The 23075-nt window shown below is 40.8% G+C and overlaps 1 protein-coding gene across 1 annotated transcript; it reads left to right on the forward strand.

The window, feature by feature from the left end:
- Window positions 1–9581: 9581 nt before the first annotated feature.
- LOC110537796 (grpE protein homolog 2, mitochondrial) lies at window positions 9582–22288 on the forward strand. Its single transcript, XM_021624187.3, has 4 exons — window positions 9582–9868; window positions 18573–18732; window positions 18882–18963; window positions 19299–22288. The coding sequence occupies exons 1-4, from the start codon at window positions 9786–9788 to the stop codon at window positions 19613–19615; spliced, it is 642 nt and encodes a 213-aa protein (XP_021479862.3). The 5' UTR covers window positions 9582–9785; the 3' UTR covers window positions 19616–22288.
- Window positions 22289–23075: the final 787 nt, after the last annotated feature.

Below are 23075 nucleotides of genomic sequence, written 5' to 3' on the forward strand. Positions count from 1 at the left end.
TTGTCTGACTTTTTCAAACCTATCTGATGGTCATGTCACAGAAAGGATAGCAGAGGGTGTGTGTGTGTGTGTGTGTGTGTGTGTGTGGCAGGAAGAACATGTTAACCTCTCTTGGCTGTAGTGTTTCCAAGCGCGTGAGTGAGAGCGCGTTCTTTGGTATTTTCCTCCGGTAAAGACAATAACGATTCTCCGTCTTAAATTTGATCATTTATTTAAGTATTAGGGTATCTAAGGTTTGATTATAAACATTGTTTAACTTGTTTGGAAAAGTTTATTAGTAACGTTTGGGATTCATTTTGTATGCATTTTGATGGAGGGAAACTGGGTGGATTATTGACTGATGAACGCCAGCTAAACTGAGTTTTTATGGATATGAAGAAGGACATTATCGAACAAAAGGACCGTTTGTGATGTAACTGGGATCTTTTGGAGTGCCAACAGAAGAAGATCATCAAAGATAAGGCATTTATTATATAATTTATTATATGACTTTCGTGTCGCACCTGCCTGGTTAAATTATGTTTTTCATGGTTTTGTATGCAGGGCGCTGTCCTCAGATAATCTCAGGGTGTGCTTTCGCCATAAAGCCTTTTTGAAATCTGACACAGCGGCTGGATTAACAAGAAGTTAAGCTTTATTTTGATGTATTACACTTGTGATTTTATGAAAGTTTAATATTTATAATTTTGTAGTTTGAATTTCGCGCTCTGCAATTTCACCGGATGTTGTTCATACGCCTGTAATAGACTATTGGAGAATTCATTGAAAGAATGATGATGGGATGACACACCTCCACCAGTTGGGTCCTTGCTATCCGGTATCCTTGGGATGCCCCTACCCTATTGAAGTTCAAATTGAAAATGGTTATGGTATTTGGTATATTATTAGGATCCCCTCTAGCTGTTGCGAAAGCAGCAGATACTCTTCCTGGTAAGGGTTAAGGTTAGGTAAGGGTAGGTGTTAGGGTTTGAGGTAGGGATGTCCCAAGGAACCCTGTATAGCACTAACCCAACAGTAGGAAGGAGGAGCAGGACAAGGGTGGGGCATTCCTCACTAGCTTCTATAGCCACAAAGTAATGAACCCTGCTCATTTCTACAATTTCTCTTAAAATTGTATTTTAAACCTAACCTTAACCATACTGCTAACCTTATGCCTAACCCTAACCTTAAATTAAGACCAAAAAGCTAAGTGTGAAAAAGTTTGCACTCACCACTAAGTCGCTTTGGATGAGAGCGTCTGCTAAATTACTAAAATGTTGATTTTGTGGCTGTGGAATCTGACTTTGTGCCTGTCATGTACGCACATGGTGTGCCTGAGGGTGGCGCTGTTAGTATTTACTACCGTACATGTGATCATCTGTACTTGCACTTGACCGATGACATAAGATAAACGTTATTTTACCCGCATCCCTGCCTCAGTGTGCTAATATATTACATGGTGTCAGATGTTAAAAAGTAATACAAAGGGAAGCTCAACATTATGGAACAAATTAGACCAGCGACTACTCTGAACCTAGAGGGAAATCTAGCAAAAAATTGGAGAGTGTTCTTAGGGTCGTTGTCCTGTTGGAAGGTGAACCTTTGCCCCAGTCTGAGTTCCTGAGCACTCTGGAGCAGGTTTTCATCAATAAAAGAAGGCCTGAAACCAGAATCCGAAAAGGTCAGAGCAATACAAGAAATGCCAAAGCAGCGCTTCAGAGGTTCATGGGAATTTTGCATTATCTCACAAAGTTCAAAGTTCATCCCACCACCAGCACACCACTGAGACATCTGCTGGAAGGAGCACTGAGAGACTTCAAAGGAACAGAGCTTCAAAAGCTTGAAAAGACCTGTCAGTAATGTGCCAGTGTTAAAGTACTACGATGTGACAAAAACACTGACACTATCTGTGGATGCAAGGTCAGAAGGCTTGGGAGCTGTCGTCCTGCAAGATGGTCAACCAATTGCATACGGGTCAAGATCCCTCACAGACTGTCAAAAGAGATACGCTAAAATTGGAAAAAGAGCTACTGGCGATAGTGTATTGCTGCGAGAAGCTTCATCAATACCTGTATTTCATCAATACCAGATCCAAGTGGAATCAGACCACAAGCCCTTGGCTTGTGATAGCAAGACATGAGAGAGAAAGTTGCAAAGAAAAGAAAGCACTACTGGACCTATAGTGAGGACTTGACATACTCAGATGGACTGCTGTTCAAAAGTTCAAAACCTGTCGTTCCTCAGAAAATGAGAGAAGAAATTATGGAAAAAAATCCATGAAGCACACATGGGAATCGTGAAATGTAAGGAAACAGCAAGGGATGTTCTGTTCTGGCCAGGCATGGCTAAACAGATTCATGTGCAGTCTGCAACACACACAAAAACAACAACCAAAGGGAGCTTGTCTCATCCAGTCCCAGAGAGAGCTTGGGCCAAAGTTGAAGTGGACCTCCTCCATTACAACGACACAGAATATCTACTATGTGTGGATTACTACACAAAATACCCAGAAATCTCCAAGCTCAGTGGAACAACAAGTAAACACATAATTACGGCACTAAAGTCAATCTTTGCAAGGTATGGGGTGCCTGACGTTTTGTTCTCCGACAATGGAAGACAGTTGGTGAATCAATAAATGTCAGAGTTCTCTACCAGCTGGGAGTTCAAATATGTTACGTCAAGCCCTAGATTTCCACAGTCAAACAGCTAAGCTGAGAGAACAGTTCAGACTGAAAACTTGTACAAAAAAGCACAAGACAGCAACGGAAATCCTTACATAGCTCTCCTTCGACTACAGAAACACACCCCTGGACGGAGTAGGTCTCTCACCTGCACAACTAATAATGGGAAGAAGGCTGAAGGCAAAGATTACGGATTCAAAGAGATTGTTAAAGCATGTCAGGAGCCGTCTCACAAGCAGACAACAGAGACAAAAACACTACTTTGACCAAGGCACACATAAGCTTTCGGTCATGAAGGAAGGAGAACAAGTAAGGATCAGACAAGTCAACAAATTGCAACCCGCAATTGCACTTGGAAAACGTGACCAGCCAAGGTCATACATAGTACCAAAACGAACCTACAGAAGGAACCAGAAATACCTGTTACAAACCCATGAAACAACACACTCAGAAACCATAATGGACTTACCTTATCTGGTGGAAAGAGAACCTGAAACTAGTGTCAGCCTGGAAGAAAACTACTCACCTGTGTGTTCTCTAGCACCAACAACACCAAAACAAACAGTGGAAAGCAACAATGTAAACACTGACACACCAGTGAAATCAACTATCAGAATGCCAAAACACCATCAGTACTGAAAAGACTAAAATAAAAAATAGAAGAAAATAATTTAAAAGAATTTAAAAAGACAATAATAACAATGTGATGACAATTGTGGTCTATGTTATGCTGTAAAAAAAAGAAGTTTATTTGCATATTGTTTGCAATGTGAAACACTGAGTTAAAATAACATATCTATAAACTCAGCAAAAAAAGAAATGTTCCTTTTTCAGGACCCTGTCTTTCAAAGATAATTTATAAAAATCCAAATAACTTCACAGATCTTCATTGTAAAGGGTTTAAACACTGTTTCCCATGCTCGTTCTGTGCATGATTTCCTGCAAGACAGGAATGTCAGTGTTCTGCCATGGCCAGCGAAGAGCCCGGATCTTAATCCCATTGAGCACGTCTGGGACCTGTTGGATCGGAGGGTGAGAGCTAGGGCCATTCCCCCCAGAAATGTCTGGGAACTTGCAGGTGCCTTGGTGGAAGAGTGGGGTAACATCTCACAACAAGAACTGGCAAATCTGGTGCAATCCATGAGGAGGAGATGCACTGCAGTACTTAATGCAGCTGGTTGCCACAAAAAATACTGACTGTTACTTTTGATTCGCTAAAAATAAATGCAGTTGACAGTGAGAGGACGTTTCTTTTTTTTGCTGAGTTACATGATTATATATATATATATATATATATATATATATATATATATATATTTACCTGGAGTGCCTGATGGTGGAGCTGTCACTAATTACTACATATGATCATCTGTACTTGCACCATGACATCAGATAAATGTTATTTTACAAAGCATCCCTGCCTCAGTGTGCTAATATATTACAGTGCCTATAGAGCAGGAGTGTCAAACTCATTCCACGGAGACCCGAGTATCAGCGGGTTTTGGAGTTTTTAAATTCAATTAAGACCTAGACAACCAGATAAGGGGAGTTCCTTACTAATTAATGACCTTAATTAATCAATCAATTACAAGGGTGGAGCAAAAACCTGCAGACACTCGGCCCTCCGTGGAATGAGTTTGGCACGTGTATAGAAGCTAGTGGGAACCGGCAGGGGCGGGTCCAAATAACCCATGCCACTGCACATGGAACTGGGTGTGGTTGGCCTAGGCCGGTCTTGCCCACCATACATTTTCATTGGTTGAGGCTCATTAAACCACGCTCGACACAACGTAGCCTGCGTGGTGATATACGTCAGCACGTACATGTAACAGATCAGCTAGCTAGCCACTCTAGCTAGCTAGTTAACATTATAGGTTTGCAGAGTCACATCTAACAATACAAAACATTGTTTTCTAAATGATTTTTGGGTTCATAATTTCTGTAGTCTGTAAATACTTTTCATGCAGGCTTACGGTGTTGTAGCGATTCACTTTTCCACACATGGAAAATGTTAGTTTACTCCGTTGCTATGGTCACAGATGGCCGTCGTCTTCCGTGTGTGGTGGTTCTTATGCCACGTTCACGTACTACTTGGAACTAGGAAACTCGGAAATGTCTGACTGGTTATAGTTACAGTGGGGAGAACAAGTATTTGATACACTGCCGATTTTGCAGGTTTTCCTACTTACAAAGCATGTAGAGCTCTGTAATTTTTATCATATGTACACTTCAACTGTGAGAGACGGAATCTAAAACAAAAATCCAGAAAATCACATTGTATGATTTTTAAGTATGATTTTAAACCATGACGGCGTAGTGTGTTACTAATGGTTTTCCTTGAGACTGTGGTCCCAGCTATCTTCAGGTTATTGACCGGGTCCTGCCAAGTAGTTCTGGGCTGATCTCGCACCTTCCTCATGATCATTGATGCCCCACGAGGTGAGATCTTGCATAGAGCCTCAGACCGGGGGTGATTGACCATCATCTTGAACTTCTTCCATTTTCTAATAATTGCACCAACAGTTGTTGCCTTCTCACCAAGCTGCTTGCCTATTTTCCTGTAGGTCATCCCAGCCTTGTGCAGGTCTACAATGGCCAAGACCAGCTTTCTGGTCTTGGCCATTGTGGAGAGGTTGGAGTCTGTTTGATTGAGTGTGTGGACAGGTGTCTTTTATACAGGTAACGAGTTCAAACAAATGCAGTTAATACAGCTAATGAGTGGAGAACAGGGGGGCTTCTTAAAGAAAAACTAACAGGTCTGTGAGAGCCGGAATTCTTACTGGTTGGTAGGTGATCAAATACTTATGTCATGCAATAAAATGCTAATTAATTACTTAACTCTGATGCAGAGGATAAGTTCATTAGATTTACCAGCCTCAGAAATTGCAGCCCCAATTAATGCTTCACAGATTTCAAATAACAGACACATCTCAACATCAACTGTTCAGAGGAAACTGTGTGACTCAGGCCTTCATGGTTGAATTGCGGCCAAGAAACCACTACTAAAGGACACCAATAAGAAGAAGAGACTTGTTTGGGCCAAGGAACACAAGCAGTGGACATTAGACCGGTGTAAATCTGTCCTTTGGTCTGGAGTCCAAAATTGAGATTTTTGGTTCCAACCGCTGTGTCTTTGTGAGACATGGTGTGGGTAAACGGATGATCTCCGCGTGTGTATTTCCCACTGTAAAGCATGGAGAAGGTGTTAGTGTTATGGTGTGTGGATGCTTTGCTGGTGACACTGTCTGTGATTTATTTAGAATTCAAGGCACACTTAACCAGCATGGCTACCACAGCATTCTGCAGCGATACACCATCCCATCTGGTTTTGGCTTAGTGGGACTAAAATGTGTTTTTCAACAGGACAATGACCCAACACACCTCCAGGCTGTGTAAGGGCTATTTTATAAGAAGAAATGTGATGGAGTGCTGCATCAGATGACCTGGCCTCCACAATCCCCCGGTCTCAACCCAATTAAGATGGTTTGGGATGAGTCGGAGCGCAGAGTTAAGGAAAAGCAGCTAGCAAGTGCTCAGCATATGTGAGAACTCCTTCAAGACCGTTGGAAAAGCATTCCAGTTAAAGCTGGTTGAGAGAATGCCAAGAGTGCACAAAGCTGTCATCAGGGCAAAGGGTGGCTATTTAAAGAATCTCAAATATAAAATATATTTTGTTTAGCACTTATTTTTAACACTTATTTTCTACAAAGTAGCACCAGCCATTCTCATTGTGAAGGAACTCTACGATGGCGTTTGTATCAACGTCTTTGTTTTATTATTCTAGATAATTTTGTATAAGTGGAAATAGTATTTTTTAATTTGATTTAGTGTCATCCACGATTATTTTAAATGCCTTGTGTCCACATGTGTTTTAAATTGTCATATACATTTGGAAAAAAAATACAAATCTTAATTTGTGTTAATGTTTTTTCATCAGCCTACTCAGTGACACCCACAGATCAGAACTATGTAGAGTTTACACAAATATTTGCATCTTAATTCTTACTGGATGACTCTGAAACCACTGTGAAATGAGCTACATTAGCTATGAATGTTTAATACACATATAGCAGAAGTTTGACTGGTGAGCTAATGTGGCTTATTTCACAGTGGTTTTAGAGTCCTGCAATAAGAACTAAGATGCTAATATTTGTGTAAATTCTATATAGTTATGACCTGTGGGTGTCACTGAGTAGGCTGATACCCCATTCCACGGGTGCACAGTCCATAGGTTAGGCTGTACAGTGCAATTTCAATAGGCACAATAGGCTGACTGTGAAGGTGATTTCCCACAGTCAAAGTCCTGCAATAAGAGCTAAATTGCTAATATTTGTGGAAACTCCTGAGAATTGTTTTCTGTGGGTGTCACTGTGTAAGCTGATACCTTGTTTCAGGGTGCACAATTCATAGCTAAGGCTGTATAGTGCAGTACAATGTAATTTAAACAGTGTTTTCTGTTTATTGTCAAACTCATTAATTATTGTATTTAATCTTAAATTATGTAACATTCTCTAGCATTATCTAGTCTAGCCCAATATTGGACAAAAGGAGCCTAACGTTACTCCTTAGTCCAAGGACCTTACATGTTCTGTATAAAGGGAAAATTGTCTCTGGAAGCAAAAAAACAGTGAGTCGATTCTCAATTGCAATACGGTTCTAGAAACATAAATCCCTGTACTTTTAATATCACATCAAAATAATTTCACAAATGCAAAATACACACTTACTGTACAAACTACACACTTATATAAGCGGGTTTAACAGTTGCAGTCAACAGTATTTTTCAGTGACAACACGTTTGTGGCGCCCGTCTCCCGTTTACACACAGGTGTTTGAAGATGCAGATAGCTAATTAGCACAGGTAATCCACTCTGTCTTCCGTCTGTTTTCCGTTAACAAGCGCTGTAACAAGGAAATATGGCCGTGCAAGAACCGTAAGGGTGGGTATAATTAAACTTTTAAAAATTATTATTATTTCTGCTTTCAAAACCGTACTGCAAGCGATGCGTGTTAATGTTCAGACCGATCGTTGCGGCTGTAAACAAAACTCCCACCTACACAGAAGACGCCTTCGTCCAATGACTCTTATGTGTAATGTAATGGAACTTAGAGTCATGATCAAGGGCTATTCCTAGTACAAATACGGAATGATTCTTCTCTTTGAATCTTTCAAATTTGTATCTGTTTGCATCACTTTCAAACGATAGACTTTTATTTTGAAGGGGAACCTCAAACTCGTTATTGTGGCTAGCTTCACATAGGTAGGGAGAAGGCCAGGGCCGCGTTCAGCAAGAGGACGGACACAACGTTGTCCAACGTTCAACTAGAAATGTATTATGTTGAACAAACATGCAGTGGTGTAAAGTACTTAAGTAAAAATACTTTTAAGTACTACTTAAGTAGTTTTTTTTGGGTATCTGTACTTTACTATTTATATTTGTAACTACTTTTACTTCACTAAATTCCTTAAGAAAATAATGTACTTTTTACTCCATACATTTTCCTTGACACCCCAAAGTACTCGTTACATTTAGAATGCTTAGCAGGACAGGAAAATGGTAAAATTCATGCACTATCAACTGAACATCATCCCTACTGCCTCTGATATGGCGGACTCACTAAACACACATGCTTCGTTTGCAAATTATGTCTGAGTGTTGATGTGTGACCATGGCTATCCGTAAAAAAAATAAAAACAAGAAAATTGTGCCCTCTGGTTTGCATAATATAAGGTATTTTAAATTATTTATACTTTTACTTTTGACACTTAAGTATATTTTAGCAATTACATTTACTTTCGATACTTAAGTATATTTCAAACTAACTACTTTTGGACTATTACTCAAGTAAAATATTACTGGGTGACTTTTACTTAAGTCATTTTCTATGAAGGTACCTTTACTTTTACTCAGGTATGACAATTTGGTATGTTTTCCACCACTGCAAACATGCCTCTGATTCTAAGGAATCATGTCAGTTCTATGCATGGCATTTCTAACTGCAACTTTGCAAAACGTTTTTGTACTGACATGCACAGGCGAACCCACTGAAAGAGGGGTTTGTGCTGATTGTACGGAGATTGTGACAGCCAGTTAAATGGCGTCCCTTCACAAGTCAAGAACAAAATCAAATCAAACTTTATTTATCACATGCGCCGAGTACAACTAGTGTAGAAATGCTTACTTACAAGCCCTTAACCAACAGTGCAGTTCAAGAAGACTTGGTAGGTGTGGCGAAGTTCTCGGAAACCGAGGTCAGGATAAAGATGAGTCTGTGATGGTAGGAGTGAAGTTTTTGGAAAAAGTGGACCCTTGCCTTTTGGCTGATTCGTTTGAGATTTCAGCACGGATGAAAACAGAGTTGGGTGCTGTGGAATCAGTGAGGGTAACCAGAGGTTGTCTTGTATGTGTTTCTGCTGGTCAGAGGGAGCAGGCGCTCCATGTTAAACAAATGGGGACAAGAGATGTGAATTGTTTTGCTCTCAAGAAAAGGGCGCCATTGAAAGGAGTGATTACTTTGGTAGAGGTAAATGTGAAAGCTGACCAACTGAAGGGGAAGATTCCCCGTGTTGGTGATGCTCGTTGTTTGGTGCGACGCAGACAGGGTGGCGTGATTGGAGAAACAGAAGATCCCATGGCACTTATCGTAAGAGTAGGGGTGCTAATTGTAATCTCACCCATTAATTTCTTTTGACTGGTCATTTTTGACCGGGAACACCACAGGTGTACAAAAGTTTAATTAAACACCCCAAATCATCAATTTGTAAGTGTAGTGTTAGTGTAGTGGGAGTGTAGTGTTAGATGGTAGGGTATTTGTTGTATTTTTTTTTTTTTTGATAAGCAAAGTATAAAGGAGTTATACTCCAGTCTAGTAGGTGGCGGTGATGCAACATTTATTGGATGCCAACCACCGTTAAACCTCATCGAAGAAGAACCCACTCTAGCAAACGAACCCAGCTTTGCCCATCGCTTGTCTGTCTGGAAAGCCTCCGCAAATGAAAACTTGTGGTGGTGGGGAACGACCCCGCCCACAGCCGACGGTGTGCCCCTGCAAGTGGTTTATCTCCACAGGTCTGGCTTTGTTCTGCTGTAATTGAATGTAACTAGCTAACAGAGTCTGAATAATATGGCCGTGCGCTGTCTTTTCTTGGCTCGGAAAAGTCTCAACTGCGCCTGCAGATTACAACTATTTTTGTCGAATGATCACAGGTGAGGTTTGTCAACATATCCCTCTAGCTATTGAAAAAAAATACAGTGTAAAGTAAAGACAACTTTCAACGCTGCGGGAACAAGCTTGCTGTACAAAAGCTAGCTAGCGAGCTAACGTTGCTTTTAACAAAATTAGTTCATTTAATAGCGCTAACGGTTAGCTCACTTTTGACAGTTTTAGATTAAGTCAGTGTTCGCTAGCTAACTAATTTATGCTTCATAACGAGTTAACTAGTTATTTGTAGGGAAGTCGAAGGAATGGGCTGCTGCCATAAAATAGCGTTCCATCCCAATTGGCGACTATTCTAAAATCTGCATAAAAACAATGTGCATTTTCCCACCAGAAATGTTTCCATCATATTGACCAGTCTTTGCGTGATGATTTCAACATACATTTTGGGGTTAAATTACCATGTGCCGAATAACAAATACAAGTTAAATAGGTTTCTATCGCATTTAACTCTACTGGCGATTTTGTCACAAAGAAAATGTGCGTTATGTAGCGAATGTGCCCACTGATGTTGGCATATGCACTCTAGCCAACATCTTGCATAAACAGTGCGGGTGTAGGGTATAGCCTACATGATGAGATTAGTATGGACAAAAGAGCGAAATTATTTTTATTTGTCAAACAAATATCGATTGTCTTGTCACCAGAATAAAACCCTCGATATTTATGAAAAGGGGCATCACCTTGCACGTTCACCACCCTGTGAAGTTCATAATTTATTTGATCTGTAGTATAATAAACTGCATACTTTACCGAGTCGTAGTGGTAGGACCACACATGTCATCGCGTGACTCTAAGTTTACTTCGATATGATGGTTATTATATCAATATGTGCGCTAAAAGAGTTTCCACCGCCATTTCTCGCATAATTAATTTTACCGACACAGAAAGACATTGTCTAGCATATTTTGTTTTGTTGACATTTGGAATGTTTACGAGAAATCTGTAGTTCCACCAGGCCTGTGATTACGTTGTTTATCCTACATATACTTTACTCTAAAAGGTTGGATGGAAACCTGGCTACTGACATTAGAACCAGGATCTGCACATTCAATATGGGAGTTATTTCTAAACTAGAGCACACAGTTACTTTGTGCATTTTTTAAATTTTTAGCTAAATGGTTAAACTAGTGAGAAATGTGATTACAGAAGAAAAAAAATCTTGCGTTTGCTTCATTTACTATCATCTTAAATAAAGATATAGCAAAATAATTGAATATGTAATTAATTTATATTACGCTATTTTCCATGATGTGGACAGTATGTTATTACATGACATAAACAAACGTTTTGACCACATCAAATTGGGGGGAATTACCTTTCTTTATACCTCAGTGGGAATTACACATCCCTTTTGACCAAAAATTGGGAATGTTAGTATAAAGCTTTTTGGTCAACAAGATGAGTTGCTTAAAACAGATCAATATCTTTGGTGTTGTACTGTTGATTTTGTCATATGTGCTGGGGGTCGCAGCTGTCATTTTCTTTCTCAAATGGCCCAAAAAGTTCAGGGGGGGTTTCTCTATGAAAGTTGCCGGCCATACACACCAAGACACAGATTTGACCGACAAACTATCAGTTAAATAGCAGCCAACTATTGTCACAGATTATGTTTACATACACACTAATAATTCAATATTAAACTGATTATGGCAGTTATGGAAGTAGTCTTGTAAACACCATACTCTGCTTATCTTGTTTGGCTTAAGGTCAAAATCGAAGTAAGCATACACCAATTAAAACACCTGGTTTTCTGAGCAATCTTTCAAACTATTAGGAGATGTAATTCGGCGTTGCAGTGGCAAATTTGATCTGCACACGTGCCGCACCGGTAGCGCAAGTCTCCCTCTTATGTGTGAGTGAAGTGAGTTTCTAAAACTGAAAGTATGCATCTTAGAAATAGTTTTCACATAAAAATAAAACATTCTTCACAAAAATAACATGGTCAATGTGGTAGAAAGTTTGTTTTGATTGGCGATTTTCTGCATTTATCAAAGTCTCATCGGCTAGACTGATTTCAGAGGTGTCCATGTAAACAGGATTATTAGGGAAATCGTTATTCTTGCAAAGGATGTAAACGTTTTAAACAAATTATATTAATCTGACTATTCACAATAATCGCATTATTGTATGCATGTAACTGAGCTCACTGTTCATATCCTATGGCAGGTCTAGCCAGCAGATCTGACCAGCTTGCTTACAGCCTGCACTAGGGTCAGACAGCATTTCTATGTATATTAAGACATTGTGGCGCCGGTGCGAGATATGGCTTGGAAAACATACAGTGGGGCAAAAAAGTATTTAGTCAGCCACCAATTGTGCAAGTTCTCCCACTTAAAAAGATGAGAGAGGCCTGTAATTTTCATCATAGGTACACTTCAACTATGACAGACAAAATGAGAAAAAAAGACAGAAAATCACATTGTAGGATTTTTGATTAATTTATTTGCAAATTATGGTGGAAAACTTTAGTTATTGACCAAATACTTATTTATCTCAATACCTTGTTATATACTCTTTGTTGGCAATGACAGAGGTGAAGACTTACAGAAAATGTTTGACAAGGTTTTCAAACACTGTTGCTGGTATTTTGACCCATTCCTCCATGCAGATTTCCTCTAGAGCAGTGATGTTTTGGGGCTGTTGCTGGGCAACACAGACTTTCAACTCCCTCCAAAGATTTTCTATGGGGTTGAGATCTGGAGACTGGCTAGGCCACTCCAGGACCTTGAAATGCTTCTTACGAAGCCACTCCTTCGTTGCCCGGGCGGTGTGTTTGGGATGATTGTCATGCTGAAAGACCCAGCCACATTTCATCTTCAATGCCCTTGCTGATGGAAGGAGGTTTTCACTCAAACTCTCACGATACATGGCCCCATTCTTTCCTTTACACAGATCAGTCGTCCTGGTCCCTTTGCAGAAAAACAGCCCCAAAACATTTGCCACCCCCATGCTCTGCAGTAGGTATGGTGTTCTTTGGATGCAACTCAGCATTCTTTGTCCTCCAAACACGACGAGTTGAGTTTTTACCAAAAAGTTATATTTTGGTTTCATTTGACCATATGACATTCTCCCAATCTTCTTCTGGATCATCCAAATGCTCTCTAGCAAACTTCAGACGGGCCTGGACATGTACTGGCTTAAGCAGGGGGACACGTCTGGCACGGCAGGATTTGAGTCCCTGGCAGCGTAGTGTGTTACTGATGGTAGGCTTTGTTACTTTGGTCCCAGCTTTCTGCAAGTCATTCACTAGGTCCCCCCGTGTGGTTCTGGGATTTTTGCTCACCGTTCTTGTGATCATTTTGACCCCCCGGGGTGAGATCTTGCGTGGAGCCCCAGATTGAGGGAGATTATCAGTGGTCTTGTATGTCTTCCATTTCCTAATATTTGCTCCCACAGTTGATTTCTTCAAGTTCAAACAGGTGCCATTAATACAGGTAATGAGTGGAGGACAGAGGAGCCTCTTAAAGAAGAAGTTACAGGTCTGTGAGAGCCAGAAATCTTGCTTGTTTGTAGGTGACCAAATACTTATTTTCCACCATAATTTGCAAATAAATTCATAAAAAATCCTACAATGTGATTTTCTGGCTTTTTTCACATTTTGTCTGTCAAAGTTGAAGTGTACCTATGATGAAAATTACTGACCTCTCTCATCTTTTTAAGTGGGAGAACTTGCACAATTGGTGGCTGACTAAATACTTTTTTGCCCCACTGTACCTCAATCCAGGGATGAGAAATGCGTTGTACTCCGAATTGCCCTTTATCTCAACTGTTACACAGAGAAGATTAAACGACTGCTAGTTTTTAAGTTAGCAGTCCTTCAATCTTCTGTGTAACAGTTGGGATAGTGGAACAATTTGGAGTGCAATGCATTTCTCATTCCTGGATTGAGGTACGTTTTCCAGAGCCAAATGTTACCGGTATTGATGCTGACGTCTAGCAGCTTTGGTTTGACTCTCTCAGGCAGGATGAAAACGACTACACCGACCATGATCCTTTGCTAGTTATGGCCACTTTTTTTGTGCCATTCAGCAAAATGGTAAGCTTCAAATTCATACTTCTGGCTTCATGTGCCATTGGGAGTTTTCCATAGGAATAAGTGGATGACATCAGCGCTATCACTATCTACTGGTTTTAATGTGTATGCTTTGAACTTCAGAGAGTTGGCTTAACGTTGGACCAGAGCTAATGTTAGCTAGCTAGCTAACAAGCTTCTGGGTGCAGAGCAGCACTTGAATTAAAAACACTTCTTACCTTTTTTAAGTTAATAAATGCAATGTGAAACGTGAAAACTATAGTATCCTCAATTAACTTTTTCAATGCTAGTTATTTCTTCTGTAATTAAAAATATCTGTCCCTAATTTCGGAAACATGCTTCGGAGGGGCGGGTAACCTACACACACACAGGCAAAGATTTCCCCAAAAACTTGCATAAACACAGTGAATATAATGTAGGCCTACCTGTTTGTGTAACTTGGAGTAAACCGCCAACTGGGATAACAAGTCCCCTGCCTGTACTTCACATAGAAATTACTTAATGTCACAATGTTTTCACCCAACACTTTACCTGGTTGCCACTACTCTTGCACTCTAAATATGTAATCTGTCTCATCACAATTTTAAGTCACGCCCCCAAAAAATGTTGCGGTAGGGTGGCGTTTTATCCCAAGTTACTCTACAATTGACCAGTGTTACATTTTGCCCCACTCTCCTCTATACACTCACTGTGAATTGCCAAGAGGTAATGTGCTTAGCCATGCTGCTAAAAAGTATTTGTTTTAAAATGGTGCTGTAAGCGCATATTTAGAATTTCTGAAAAAAAGTAGGGATGGAAAGCTGGGATCCCCCTCTTCAAATCAAATTGTATTTGTCACATGTGCCAAATACGACAGACTGTACCGTGAAATGCTTACTTACAAGCCCGTAACTAACAATGCAGGTTTTAAGAAAAATATTTACTAAATAAACAAAAGTTTAAAAAAATTAAGAGCAAGAATACAATAACGAGGCTGATACTGATTCAATGTGTGGGGGGTACAGGTTAGTCGAGGCAATTAAGGTAATATGTAGATAGGGGTAAAGTGACTGCATAGATAATGAAACAGTGAGTAGCAGCAGTGTAAAAAAACCACAACAAATATTCTGGGTAGCCATTTGATTAGGGGTATAAGCTGTAAACCTGTCTAGGACTAGCGGAGCCCCTCACCAACAGCCAATGAAATTGCAGGGCGCCAAATTCAATCAACAGAAACCTCATAATTCAATTTTCTCAAACATACAAGTATTAGGAATCATTTTAATGATACAGTTCTTGTTAATCCAACCACAGTGTCCGATTTCAAAAAAGCTTTTCGGCGAAAGCAGATCATATCATTATGTTAGGTCGGCAACTAGTCACAGAAAGCATACAGCGATTTTCCAAGCAAAGACAGGAGTCACAAAAAGCAGAAATATTGATCAAATGAATCACTAACCTTTGATATTCTTCATCAGATGACACTCCCGGGACATGTTAAACAATACATGCATGTTCGATCAAGTTCATATTTATATCCAAAAACCTCAGTTTACATTTGGCTTTGCCTCTAAAACATCCCGTGAATTTGCACAGAGCCACATCAAATCACAGAAATACTCATAATAAACATTAATAAAAGATACAAGTGTTATTCACAGATTTAAAGATATACTTCTCCTTAATGCAACTGCTGTCAGAAAACTTTACGGAAAAAGCAAACCATGCAATAATCTGAGTATGGCGCTCAGACGACATACACAACCCATGAATATATCCGCCATGTTGGAGTCAACATAAGTCAGAAATAGCATTATAAATATTCACTTACCTTTGATGATCTTTGTCAGAATGCACTCCCAGGAATCCCAGTAAACACAAATGTTTGATTTGTTCCATAAAGTCCATAATTTATGTCCAAATTCCTCCTTTTGTTAGGGTGTTTAGTCTACAAATCGAAACTCACGAGGCGCGGGCAAGTCCAGCAGAAATGTCGGATGAAAATTCCAAAATGTTATATTACTGGTCATAGAAACAAATCAAACGATGTATAGAATCAATCTTTAGGATGTTTTTATCATAAATGTTCAATAATGTCCCAACCGGAGAATTCATTTGTCTGTAGGAAAGCAATGGAACGAGAGGTAACTTTCTCATGACCGCGCGTCACGAGACCGAGGCTGCTGGCAGATCTCTGACTCAATCCCCTCTCATTTGGCCCCCCTTCACAGTAGAAGCCTGAAACAACATTCTAAAGACCTTTGACATCTAGTGGAAGCCTTAAGAAGTGCAATATGACCCATATCCCACTGTATATTCAATAGGGGCTGAGTTGAAAACCTACAAACCTCAGATTTCCCATTTCCTGGTTGGATTTTTTCTCAGTTTTTTGCCTGCCATATGAGTTCTGTTATACTCACAGACATCATTCAAACAGTTTTAGACACTTCAGAGTGTTTTCTATCCAAATACTACTAATATTATGCATATATTAGCATCTGGGACTGAGGAGGCAGTTTACTCTGGGCACGCTTTTCATTCAAACGTGAAAATGCTGCCCCCTATCCATAAGAAGTTAAGAAGCCTTTTGGACCTAGACACTCTAGTACCGCTTGCCGTGCGGTAGCAGAGAGAAAAGTCTATGACAAAGGTGGTTGGAGTCTTTGGCAATTTTTAGGGCCTTCCTCTGACACCGCCTGGTATAGAGGTTCTGGATGGCAGGAAGCTTGACCCCAGTGATGTACTGGGCTGTATGCACTACACTCTGTAGCGCCTTGTGGTCAGAGGCCGAGCAGTTGCTATGCCAGGTGGTGATGCAACTAGTCAGGATGCTCTCAATGGTGCAGCTGTAGGACTTTTTGAGGCTCTGAGGACCCATGCCAAATCTTTTCAGTCTCTTGAGGGGGAATAGGTGTTGTGCCCTCTTCACGACTGTCTTGGTGTGTTTGGACCATGATAGTTTGTTGGTGATGTGGACACCAAGGAACTTGAAGCGCTCAACCTGCTACACTACAGCTCTGTCGATTTAAAATGGGGGCGTGCTCGGCCCTCCTTTTCCCGTAGTCCACGATCATCTCCTTTGTCTTGATCACGTTGAGGGAGAGGTTGTTGTCCTGGCACCACATCCCTATAGCCTGTCTCATCGTTGTCGGTAATCAGGCCTACCACTGTTGTGTCGTCAGTAAACTTAATTATGGTGTTGGAGTCGTGCTTGGCCACGCAGTCATGGGTGAACCGGGAGAACGGGAGGGGACTCAGCACGCACCCCTCAGGGGCCCCCGTGTTAAGGATCAGCGTGGCAGAAGTTGTTGCCTACCCTTATCACTTGGGGGCGGCCCGTCAGGAAGTCCAGGATCCAGTTGCCCGAGGGAGGCATTTAGTCCCTAGGTCCTTAGCTTAGTGATGCGGTTTAGGTGCGCTAGGGTGTTTATCGCTGAGCTGTAGTCGATGAACAGCATTCTCACGTAGGTGTTCCTTTTGTCCAGGTGGGGAAAGGGTAGTGTTGAGTACAATAGAGATTACGTTATCTGTGGATCTACTCCAGGCGTTGCTACATATCATCTACAAAAATCCCAATAGTTAAAAAAGCGTTTTTGACAACATACTGAAAAAAGGCAACGGAACAATACTCAGAAGTTCATCTAAAAATGGATCTAAACATTGCAAAGTTTTGGCAAAGACCGTGATATACACACTGTTCCCCATCATCTCCACATCTTGGGTATTTATCCCTCGCTCCAGTGGTGTAGTGGAGGGTATATGCTGCCGTATACCCACTTTTTTGCATATACTCACTTCTTAATCCCCACTGATGTGTATCAAAGCAGTGTAGTGCTGGTGTATGCCGTATCAATTATGTAGTGCAATAGAGAAATTATGCACAAAGTAGCCTACACAATCGCAAAGCACGTGAAATATATCAACATGCGTGCCACACACATGGCTAGTTTCAGTGGAATATCAGGCGGCATTGGCAGCAAGAGCGCTCAGCTTTCAACTGGTTGTTGCATGGAGCAGCTCACAGAATTGAACAATGACCGGCCGTGACTGGGAGTCCCATAGGGCAGCGCACAATTGGCCCAGCATCGTCCGGGTTAGGGGAGGGTTTAGCCTGAGTGGCTTTACTTGGTTCATCACGCTCTAGAGACTCCTTGTGGCGGGCCGGGTGGCTGCAGGCTGACCTCGGTCGTCGATTGTACGGTGTTTGCTCCAACACATTGAGGCTGGCTTCCGGGTTAAGCGGGCTGTTGTTAAGAAGCGCGGTTTGGTGGTTCATGTTTCGGAGGACGCATGATTCGACCTGCGCCTCCCGAGCCCGTTGGGGAGTTGCAACGATGAGACAAGATTGGAATTAGGATAAAAGGGGGATAAAATACTAAAAACATTACAAAAAAATTGGTCCAAAGTGTTGGTTAAATCTTCAAGATGCGCAATTCAGTCATGTGCTGTTTGAATTCATTTCTAAAGCCTTTCCCAAAAAAACAACTAAATGTTGACTGCAAAGTAGGGCCTTCCTGGCAGAAGGATTTCATGATGATTTGTATTTATCAGGAGGGCATTTGTTTTCCAAGCTCTGCCATTACATGTAGCAGGCCTACATTGTAGCCTACACTACAGAAACACCGCTAGCCAAATGGTCTCTCGCTAGGTGCACAATTGAATAATGTTTTGCTTTCCAGGGCTTTGATTGGCCTGTACAGCACAGCGGCAAAGCATTGGGGAACAGGTGATAATTGCAATGGTGATGACACCACAGATGACTCCGGCCATGCGATGACCAATGTGAAACTGCTGGAGATGAGGGCCAGCAAGCTGGAGGAGCAGGTTAGGGAGCTCACGGTAAGAGCCTCGATGGCGGTGAGAGTAAGGAGGAAGATTCTTTGTCTTGACTGGTGCTACCTACAGCCGGCATAGATTTGTTTAGATTTTCCCCTGGAAATACAAAGAATTTAATCACGTATGATATACTATACTGTATTGTATTTCAGGAAAGATACAAAAGGGCCATGGCTGACTCTGACAATGTTCGAAAAAGAACTCAGAAGTTTGTCCAAGACGCCAAGCTTTTTGGTGAGATGTTTTTTCTCCTACCCTGACATCATACCTAGTATGGTCCCTCTACTTCAGTGGTATTCATTTTCGCCTGAATTTCTGGGGAACCCCATTTTTTTCCCACCAGAATTTCTGCCGATTCCTCCCCAAATCTAATGACATTTGTACATCAATAAATAACCTTCAATTCATAAAATGAAAATAAACTACATTTACTACAAAATAAATTTCCTCAATAAAATTGTTTTTCCAATGATCGTTCTCAACTTTTGTATATTGTTCCCCGCAAAGAAATACCCCACTGCTCTACTTTGTGCAGTTCTAATTCCTCTCCCTTACCACCACTCAAACAGGGATCCAGAGTTTCTGCCATGAACTGGTTGAGGTGGCTGACCTGCTAGAGAAGACAGACAACCTGCAGGAAGAGGAGGGCCAGAGGCTGGCTCAGGTCCAGGACAGGCTGCAGGGGATCTTCACAAAGCACGGCCTGAATAAGATGAGCCCTGTTGGGGATAAATACGACCCTTACCAGCATGAGATAGTGTGCCACACTCCTGCTGAGGGAGGGGAGCCCAGCACCGTTACTGTAGTGAAACAGGATGGGTACAAGCTCCACGGACGCACCATTCGTCATGCCCAGGTGGGCATCGCTGTGATGAAGCAGGACTAGGGCTTGTGCTAGTCTCTGCCCTCGCTGTAGTACTCTACTGTCTGCACCTTACAGTTCTAGCTTTGCAGCAATCCTTTGTTTTTGAATGATTTTACTGTTTTAGTGGGTTGTTCCAATTTGGTTAAGTTCTCATTATGTACAGTCATGCAAATAACAACTTATTTAACCCTTTTTCTATATTCTACAATCTGAAAATAATGGGCTTGTTCACATTCTTCTAGAATATAATCATTTTTAGATTGTGCCTAATCATGTGAATGTGTTAGTGTTTTCCATAAGTGCCGGTCGTCGGCTAAATAGCCGATAAGACTCATTGTAAGCCGGCTACTTCATAAACTAACTAGGCTTTTAATTTAGAAGTTTCAATTCGCTAGTCAGAAAAGTCGGTATAGCCTTCTCCCACTTGAATGAATGACATGCACCTTCTAGTGATGTATTGATAGGACAGGTACCTGTCAGTCAAAAAGTGAGCAATGACAGGGAAACTGATGGTTTGTCCCTCTGCTGTCTGTCCCAGCTCTCAATACCTATTATTTTTTTGTATACTGTGGTTGGCTGCAGTCTAATCTTTTCACGGAGGAGGGAGAGCATGATGCTTATTTTTCCATCTCCTGTGAGTGAATTAACACATCCCATATAAAGTGGTAACAATGAGTTGAAATCCACTTATTGTTTTATGGCACATTCATTTTTCTTTCGCGTGTTTCATAGGCCAATACAGCCACGGAGTGAGGCGCGTAGGCTGTTTACTGTGCTTTGATTGACGACCGAACTGCAAGTGTTTTACTAGTTTATAAAAGGTGTCGAACTGACGGAATAAAGTCAATCTCCTATATCCCTTCACTATTCATAAATAATACAGGGTAGTTATATGTCCATTGTATCGCATCGGGTCAAAGAAACAAAATATCTTGTTTTCTATTTTTCCTAGGATTCGTAGCCCATGACAAGACTTGCCAGTGTAGGGTCTTTTTGAATGGATCTGTTTGGTGAACGGAAACAAATCGCTGCCTTTCTTTTGATCCTATCAGTATCGACACATGCTCCAACGACACACTTGGCGAATGTTCTTTCTGCGTGGTATTTTACATCTTTGGTTATTGTGGGAAAGATGCATAGTTAAAACACACGTAAGCCTTTTGTTCCTTTGGGAAACCGAGCCCACTATTAACGTAATTTAGCTGTGTATATTGGATTGAATCAGGACATTAGAATGTACCAGAGGCCACCAAAATAGCTTGTTTTGTCAAAAAAAAATCTCAGGGGGCATGCCCACCTTGACCTCTCAGGCCCGGATCTCCCTGGCTGGCTGCTTTTTCTATTTGGCTGGCTACTCCATGTGCTTATGGAAAACACTGGCGTTAGCTATTTTACTAGCATTTAAAGATATGTAAAGGTACTTGAGGATATTGTTATACTGCATATTTGCATAAGACCTGGTTGAGGAAAACATTTTTGTTTACTAATGTGAATGGAAGATAGGTTTCCTTTAAGGACCCCTTATAATACTGTGAACGTCTCTGGTTTCAGGTCCACATACATTTCTCCCACATTATTATGTGGACTGTGTACATTTCTAGAGGTCACATTAATCACGCTGCACTTCGGAATTGTTTTGTTTTTTCTGTATGTGAGCAAGTAAGTAATTAAGTTCTTGACGTTTGAGATAATCTGTGATATTAGAGGATGGGATGGTTACGTAGAATGTGCTGTTACCTGTAATTGTCCCTTATGATGAAGGTGGCACCTTTTACATTGACAATGTTGGGATTTATGTATTTATATAGACAAATGTTTAACATTACCCACAGAGTATTGTGTATGATGCAGCTACGAAATAGGTTCAGTTAAAGCCACTTTTAAGAAGGATCTTTGAGCCTTTTAAAACATATAGATAGTATGGATAACATTTTCTATCAAGTCATTTTGCCTATAAATGAAGCACCACACATGTGTGGTTGAGAAGTTATGGTGTTCTCTAACAAACTATTTTGCTTTCAGACTACCACAGTACATCACATTATTGCCTTAAACAATTTTTCCAATACATTTATTTTCACTTGAGTTTAATAATTTGAAATGTGGAGGTGGGTTCTGCAAGGTGATCCATTTTTAGATTTGGAAAAGGGAGGTTTGAAGCTAGCCCTCAAGTTGGAAGAAGAGAACACCAGGAACAGGACATTTCTTGCTTGTCGAAAAGGGTAGAAAGATTTAGTTTTTCTGAAGGCCCGGTGGTAGTGAAGATCGGTAGTCCTACTCCGCAGCCTGAGTATCAAACATTATTTGTGAAGTGGACTTTGTCATGTTTCCATCCACAGTTTTTATGCAAGTAAAGTCATACCGTATATATATATATATATATATATATATATTAAATGACAGCTGTGATGGAAACAAAGTTTTGGTACAATTTTAGAAGGCTGACCGATAGTGTTTGTTTGACATGGTGGGATCTTTGTCTGTCAAATTAATTATGTGAGAAATGTCGGTGGAAACACCTTTTGTGTGCAAATATTTATATAATAACTGTCATATCAAAGTAAACTTGGAGTGACATAATATGGTGTGTGGTACTATTAGGCTGATGATTACATAAGTTATGAACTTCACAGGGTAGATAAAGTGCACAGTGATGAGTTTAATGTGCCTTTCCAATAAATATTGAGGGTCTTATTCTGGTGACATGATAATCAATGCTTGACTGCCATTTGACAAATATAAATTATTTTGCTGTGTGTGCAGGAGGGCATGGGACGAAAGAGTGTAGTTTCAACTGTAATTACCAATTGGATACCACGGAATTGGGAGACATCTGGGGATGTCTACACATAGACCTCCTGACATTTGTGGCATTCATTGCCACAGTTAATAACTGTGAAATCAAAGAAACTGGACATATTTGTGGCGCCAGCAAAAACATTTCTGGGCCTGCAGCGAAAAACTTCAGGTTGCAATCGTAACCCTGGTTCTCTGATAGTATGAGTGAGGTATTTCACTTATGGGATACGCCCCTAGCGTATTCGTCAGAAGCCTTTATTACACTACGCCAGCCATAGTTGGCTGGACGTCGAGACGTGTGCATTGGGGAATGGTGTCCCTCCTACCCTATAAAAGGTCAGATACAGTGTGTCTGAGTCATTCAAAAATAAGCAACACCTCTTCTTTGCTCAAGGAGGGTGGTCTGGTGAAATGCCTCACTCATACTATCATATTTTTCAAATATTTGTTTCGGTATTTCCCTCATGGGATATACAGTCTCCTGTATTGCCAGACAAGCTCATCCTGATGACCGACTGCCCCGTGCGATATATCACACAAATGGGCATTTCCCCTCAGAAGATCCTACACATAAAACAGTATGTGCCAGGGTCGGTGCAGTGACATTGAGTCTATAACATTTTTGCAAATGTATGAGGTGAAACCCAACTCGCTCTTGATCAAATATCTTGGATAGATATGT

The sequence above is a fragment of the Oncorhynchus mykiss genome, chromosome 12, assembly GCF_057628025.1.
Source record: "Oncorhynchus mykiss isolate SJ-2025 chromosome 12, ASM5762802v1, whole genome shotgun sequence".
Lineage (NCBI taxonomy): Eukaryota > Metazoa > Chordata > Actinopteri > Salmoniformes > Salmonidae > Oncorhynchus > Oncorhynchus mykiss.